General features: G+C 38.0%; 1 protein-coding gene across 1 annotated transcript in view; it reads right to left on the reverse strand.

Moving 5' to 3' along the window:
• IVD (isovaleryl-CoA dehydrogenase) overlaps positions 1–4,860 on the reverse strand; it is a 146,650-nt gene extending 141,790 nt beyond the window's left edge. Inside the window, exon 1 of the mRNA XM_053697896.1 lies at positions 4,699–4,860. Coding sequence (XP_053553871.1) covers positions 4,699–4,836 — 138 coding nt within the window. The 5' untranslated portion in view covers positions 4,837–4,860. The remainder of the gene's footprint in view (positions 1–4,698) is intronic.
• Positions 4,861–7,890: the final 3,030 nt, after the last annotated feature.

Here is a 7,890-nt window from a genome sequence, read left to right on the forward strand (position 1 = left end):
TTCTCCAGCTTTGCACAACCAACATTGTTATATTAATATACTTTATAACCTTTAAAATCTCTACATTTCTGCCTTTTTCTAAGCCACTAAAAACAGCCTCTTATCACATGCTTTTTTTATTAGCTTTTCACAACAGGGGATTGCTAGTAATCCATATAGATAACATTGTGCTCACATCTGTGGGTTGTGGCAGACACTACACTAATTGGATATAATGCAAGTCAATAGATAATAAATAAAAAAGTCATGTGATCAAGGGGCTGTCAGAAAAGGTTTAGATACAAGGTAATCACAGAGGTAAAACGTGTATTAATATAACCATGTTGGCTATGTAAAACTGGGGGATGGGTAATAAAGGAATTATCTATCTTTCTAAACAATACATTTTTTTGAGTTGACTGTCCCTTTAAGTAACTATCCATTGAGGGAAATTCTGGGATTAAAGGGGCAGTAAACCTACAAAATAACTTTATATAATTCTGTACATAAGGCAGAATTATTTAACATTATCTTAGCGCTAACTTTATTCAACATAATATTGCAGCTGATATTTTATTATAAAGGAGGATTACTCAGACTGCCGCTCCTTGGTGGCCAGGATGTGAATTCCAACAAGTAAGGAATTTTGTGGACTATCACCACCTTAGAACATCCATACATACATATCTCAATGTTAAAGCCCTTTGCTGTTAAAACCTCATATCTTTGAGCCCTTATAAAAAACTTTATGTAATATATTTTAATAAATAATTTATATTAGATGGTGTTATGAGCATAACTGTACTTTGTAATGAATTTTTGATGTGTTTTTGTGACACTTTTTTTGTGTTACGAAACAGTTAACTTGAGCGTAACTGTTAGCACTCCACTCGTAATCTAGCCCTTAATAGGATGATATTTGCTTTTAAGGATTGAATGGTTAAGTTTCCACACTGTAGATTGTTTTGCTATCATGATGGACATTGTTTTCACTGTATTTTTCCATAGTTTGGGCTTTTTATTGAACCTAGATAATTAAGGGAAACTGAACCCAATTTTGTTATTTCATGATTCAGATAGAGCAGGCAATTTAAGCAACTAATTTACTCCTATTATCAAATGTTCTTAATTCTCTTGGGATCTTTATTTGAAAACCAAGAATGTAAATTTAGATGCCGGACATTTTTGGTGAACAACCGGGGTTGTTCTTGCCAAATGGTGGATAAATTCACCCACCAACAAACAAGTGCTGTCCAGGGTCCTGAACAAAAACACTCTCTGGCTCCTTTACTTAGATACCCTCTTTTTCAAATAAAGATAGCAAAAGAACGAAGAAACTGATAGTAGTAAAATTAGAAAATTGCATGCTCTATCTGAATCACGAAAGAAAACATTTGGGTTCAGTGTCCCTTTAACAATTAGTAATTACAGCTTTGGATGAGAGTTTGAAGTGACAGCAGTGTCTCTCTCATTTAGCCGAGAGATTATTGGTGGTTTTAAAGTGAGTGCATATTGTTACGCTTCCTTTGTTTATATTTTGTATGATTTTAGTGTACAGCACCCTCCACTACATGTATTGGTTTATCTTATAGAGTGGGTATATTGAGTTTTTCCATCCTAAATTATTTCTATACACTTCTATTAATTGTAATCAGTTATTAATCTAATAATAAGGCTATCTATAAGTATAAAATGGCATTGACACACATAGTATTATCTCCCTTAAATAGACAGTCTAGTCAAAATTAAAAACTTTCATTATTCAGATAGGACTTGTACTTTTAATCAACTTTCCAATTTACTTTTATCATCAAATTTGCTTTTTTCTCTTGGTATTCTTAGTTGAAACTAAACCTAGACAGACTCATATGCTAATTTCTAAGCCCTTGAGGGCTGCCTCTTATCACATGCTTTTTAAATTGCTTTTCAACATAAAGAGACTGAAAGTACACGTGGGCCATATAGATAACTGTTCAGGTACAGAAAGTTAAGATTTAGCACAACACAATGCAAAAATTCTGGACCGAAACCGAATCCGAAAATCCAGGATGCACTTAGCCGAAAATGTCTTTTTCCAAAATTATTATAAAATATATATATTTTTTTTTTGCATAATTAGACTATTTTATGAATGAATCTGAATTTAAAACCTGCAAGTCAATAAAATAAATACACTTTTATTGAAAGCAACACACTAAAATTGGACAAAATATCTTAAAACAATAATACGCTACACAATAATTTTACCAAGAACAAATAAAAAACGATAATGCCATTTTCAGCCAAAATATTTCTGCGAACAAATTTTGGTGCATTCCTACTTAAAACAACATTAAATATCAATATACTGTATTATTCTGTATTTAGTTCTGTGTAACAGAATCAGATTTAAAAGTATTTTTTTTTTTAACAATTATCCAAATAAAAGTATAGTCCTAGAAAACTATTATTATATGAGAAACAGTAAGTCAAGAAATGAACTCAAACAGCAGCTCTAGGCTAGCATCAAATTTGAAATAAGCTACACAATTAAAATTAAACAAAAAATAAAATAAACAAAATAGCCAAAAATGCCATTTTTGGCCAAACCGTTTCTGCGGCCGAAATTTCGGTGCATCCCAAAAAACAAAACAAAAAGTCAATAGATAATAAAAACAGTCAGTGTCATGTGATCAGTAGGCTTTCAGAAGGTTCTTAGATACAAGTAGGGTTGCACCGATACCATTTTTGTATGACTGAGTACAAGTACCGATACTTGTTTTCAAATACTCGCCGATACCAATTACTGATACTTTTTTTTTATGTCATGTGACAGTTTACCAAGCACAATACAGACTAATTATTTAAGATTCCTTCTTTATAATTATAAAGGACTGTAGCTCAAAAGACATTATGAAATAATAAAAAAGTTAATTGAACATGTTTATAAATAAAAAATATTACAATAAAATATTAAATTTAAAGGGGTGATGCAATTGGGTTGTAGGGCTAAATATAACATCAATCTGACATTTGTATGGAGGTTCGACTCTAAGTTGAACAGTCTTTCACTTTCCACACTACTGCATGGTGCAGAAAGATATTTTTGGCCCATTTTAGCCAGAGCTGGAAATCTGTTTATTAACTGCCCAGTACTTCAGGAGTTTATCTGAACGAGGTACAGTGATCTCTCCTACAATAATACAGGTGGCCCTCGTTTTACAACGGTTCAATTTACACCGTTTCAGAATAACAACCTTTTTTTCCAGTCATGTGACTGCTATTGAAAAGCATTGAGAAGCAGTGCATTTATTAAAATAGCCAGTAGGTGGAGCTGTCTGCTTGTGTTGCAGCAAAGCCAAGCAAGCTGAAATGAATCAGTTTTTATCAGACCTGAGCTATCGAGCAGATTTCCAAAGAACAAGATCTTCCTGTCTATAAATCAGTCCAGATTAGAATGCATAGAAAGAACTGTTTGCAGAAAAAGGAAAAAGTGAAGTCTGTGTTGTGTGATTATTTTATTAGGTTTATAATGCTGTTTAGCAAATGTTTTTGTTCATTTAACTTAGTTTAATTATATATTCTGTGTTGTGTGATTATTTTATTAGGTTTATAATGCTGTTTAGCATTTAAAGTCTTCATTTCAAAGCTTTAAAAATAATGTATTAGGTGTTACTTATGACAATTTTGAGAGGGGCCTGGAACCTAACTCCCTCACTTCCCACTGACTTACATTGTAAACTGGGTTTCAATTTACAACAGTTTCGATTTACAACCATTCCTTCTGGAACCTAACCCCGGCGTAAACTGAGGGCTACCTGTACAAATAACAGCAATTTGTATCGGCAGAACAGAAATAAACAATTTTTAGTTTAGTCTCCACTCCAGTTTAAAATGAAATGGGAACATGCAGTTTGAAAAAAACGCCACAAGATAGCATATGGGTAGGAAGTGGAGGTATCGGTGCATTTGCACGAGTACAAGTACTCATGCAAATACTTGGTATCGGTACCGATACTAGTATCGGTATCGGTGCATCCCTAGATACAAGGTAATCAGAGGTAAAAAGTATAAACTGTGTTGGTTATGCAAAACTGGGGAATAGGTAATAAACGGATTATCTATCTTTTAAAACAAAAAGTTCTATTGTAGACTGTCCCTTTAAATGTTTTTCAGACCTCAGTAATTTGTCAATTTCCATTGAATTACTCACACTGCAAAAAAAACTTAAAATTAAACAAATGTGTCTTAATTTCCCAGCCCTATTATATGATTAATTCCACCATCAAGTTGACACCGCCATATTTGTAAATATTACAAAATATAGGCTAATGTATATTACATTAATTTTCAATATTGTAATAATCATAGTGGCATATGGAGAAAGACTGTGTTACGTGTAAATATCTGATGTACAACACATTATTTCAGTACTTCAGTGTATACAAAGCAAGAACATTGAAAAAAATATTGTCAGCCTAAATACAAGGTCTTATAACCTATTGTACAGATGCCAAAGGGCATATTGCCTCTACACAATATAGACTGGATTATCCCTTTAAGGACTTGGCCATTACTAAGCAGACACGGCCTATAAGAACGAATATTCGGTGGCTAATATGCAACCTTGACAGAGAGCTGCAGTGCATTGTATAACAATACGTTGTTTACGGACATTTTGACAGCAAAGAGGCTAAAGGGTACTAGACATGCGATGAGGTCAAAAGGTCGCTGTCTCACTTGTTTCTGGTCATCGTTTAGCCCATTAACCGTGTCATCCACCGGAACCCCCGAGCTCCAGCACCATCGGCTACTTTGAGACAGCACCGGAATCCCGCGTCGGCTTCCAGGGAACAAGCTACGGAGCAAAGCAGCCATGATCCACAGAAGAAGGAGGCGTCAATAAAGTAACCAATCAAAGACTCAAGCCTGACATCAACTTCTGGCCAATCAGCTACGAGAGAACTGGAGGCGAGTCAGCCAAGCCAATAAGGAATCTCAAGCACTGCCATCTCAGTGACGTACCTAGGGTCTCCTCCCGCTATTGGATAAATTGTATTCTCACCTTGGCTGTGTCCTGAGGTTGAAAGTTGCTGGTCCTCGCTCTGTGTGTAGCTACTAGGCTCGATGCTATTAAAGGAAATACTTACTACGTAGTTGAGTATTTGTTGCCCATGGCCAGTTCACTCTGTGACAATAGATGTTATCTCGGTCTGCTATACCCTAACAGCAAACGGAATTACAGTTTATCTCGTGAAAGGTTGTAAGTAGGCTGGGTAAATAGCTCATACAAAATATAATACATGTTGTTTTTTTTTTTTATTATTGCTAAAATAAGCCATTTCATGACACGCGAGCCATTATATCAAGACCCATCTGCAAGCTTCCAATGCTTTTGTTTCATATTGTAAAGCATTATCATTATGACGTCTGTAGTGTTCACATAAGTTTAAATTCAGCATGATTGGTAGCTAAGTTGCAAATAGAACGGAGTCTCTAGCTCATGCATAGCCTTTGCTGACTGTGTTTCATATATATTTCCAGACAAATTATTGTATAACCTCATGAATGAGAGAGAAAAAAAAAACTGGACCCATAATTTTGTTAACCCTATTGCAGGTCTGATTTTCTTTCTATAGCCCCACTGGGCAAACATTTCTGTGAAGACCCCACCATGTATAAATAATACAGCTATAGTTACCCCCCACATACTATGTTTATATAACAAATACACCTATAGTTAGATTGTTGAACTTTTGCACTAAAACTTGGCTCAGATGCTTTTAATATTGTATAGGATTAAGGTCTTAGAGGCTCCATTTACCTTCCATATACCTATACATAATGACACACCCTTTGAACACCACCATTTATTACCACCTTTGCCATTCTGGCAACCTGAAATAATGCCGCAACACAGGAGTTTGGCTAAATATGGAAAGGTCACATTTAATAATTTAATTCAATTTCTCATTGGGTAATAACATACCCCATATTCAACATAACAACTCAAAATGCACCAGCATTTGCATAACCTGAACTTGGATTCCACGTGTCAGGGGGGGGGGGGGGAGACCACAAAACCCCCCCTGTGGCAGAGCTGAAGGGGAGGAGAGAACCGGCAGCATATACCAGCCATTAGCTAGACCACCGAATAACGACTTAGGCTGGGTATGCTACAGGATCCCCTCTGCCCCTCGCATGCCCCGCCTACGTGCCAGATCCCAATTTCACCGCAACAACTTAAAAAACTTTTCTTTCTTTATGGCTGCTTGCTTATCTTAACGCCTTCAGTTAGTTTAGACCGCTCGAGTCACCCACTAGCTTCCAGCTGTAGCTTTCTCGACTCCCTTTATTAGGGTGCACGGGCGGTCTTACTGCGATCCAACTAAGTAGTTGACATTGTGCCCCTAACCGTGCCAAATTCTCTCCATATCTCTGGTTGTGACCTCTCCGCGTAGTTGTCTCTACTTGCTCGTTTGAATCTATGGAGGGAAACAAAAAAGGTTAGTACTAATGTCACTTCCTGTTGTCCTATCTATATATACCCTTTCAACCCCCCTTTCCTATCTCCTATCCCTTCAGTCCCTCCTCTCCTTCTTATCTTCTACTTCCCTATTTTTCTCTAAATCCTAACCCCTTCCCCCCCTCTCTTTTCCCCCCTAACCCTTCCAGCTATGAGCCCAGCCCTTAGGCCGCTCCGATCCTATACAATCCCGCTGCTATTTTTAAGGTCTTAGAGGCTCCATTTACCTTCCATATACCTTTAAATAATGACACACCCTTTGAACACCACCATTTATTACCACCTTTGCCATTCTGGCAACCTGAAATAATGACGCAACACAGGAGTTTGGCTAAATATGGAAAGGTCACATTTAATAATTTAATAAAATTTCTCATTGGGTAATAACATACACCAAATTCAACATAACAACTCAAAATGCACCAGCATTTGCATAACCTGAACTTGGATCCCACGTGTCAGGGGGGGAGACCACAAACCCCCCCCCTGTGGCAGAGCCGAAGGGGAGGAGAGAACCTGCAGCATATACCAGCCATTAGCCATGCCTCCTACAAACTACCCCTGCACTGGGAGTAAAAAACAAGTAAAGTTTAAAAAATATGTCACACTGTTGTCAGTCTGCCGCGGCACACCTGAGGATCTCTCACGGCACACTAGTGTGCCACGGCACACTGGTTGAAAAACACTGAGCTAGACCACCGAATCACGACTTAGGCTGGGTATGCTACAGGATCCCCTCCGCCCCTCGCATGCCCCGCCTACGTGCCAGATCCCAATTTCACCGCCAACAAAGAAATACTCTTTCCGCTAATCACCATTTAGCCTTTCCCGTGACCTTTCCTTACCTTTATCATTTCCTCCAACATCCTCCTGATGTCCTCCAAGAACTGGTCATTACCCGCCTCGTTCAGGTGAACTCCGTCCCGCCTGAATATCTCTTCCCTTTTTGCTGCTATTAGCGGATGTTCCAGCACCACTCCTCCTATCTCCCTTACTGCTTTGGCCGCTACCAAATTAATCTTCCACCTGGATCTATAGCCCGCCCTTTGTGTGTCAGTGTTCCTCCAAACCAATCTTGATATTATGTTTGACCATACTATCTTTACTCCTTGCCATGCTATCGCCAGCCACCCCATTTCACCTTTTATACTTTCCTCCAACTCCTTCAACGAGTATGCTCCAATATCGTTCCCCCCTAAATGTATTATCAATACGTCGGGCCGCCCCCATCTTTGCCTTGCCTGCTGTATGGTGCTTACCAACTCTTCCCACTTCATTCCCCTCTTTCCTATCCATCTAACACTGGCTTCGGTGTGCTTAAAATCTAAATGTGCCCCTTTCGCCAATGCCGCAGCCCTAACTTGTGCCCAGTACACGTACGAGTGCCCCACAACCCCTATCCTTAG

The sequence above is a fragment of the Bombina bombina genome, chromosome 1 (assembly GCF_027579735.1).
Source record: "Bombina bombina isolate aBomBom1 chromosome 1, aBomBom1.pri, whole genome shotgun sequence".
NCBI lineage: Eukaryota > Metazoa > Chordata > Amphibia > Anura > Bombinatoridae > Bombina > Bombina bombina.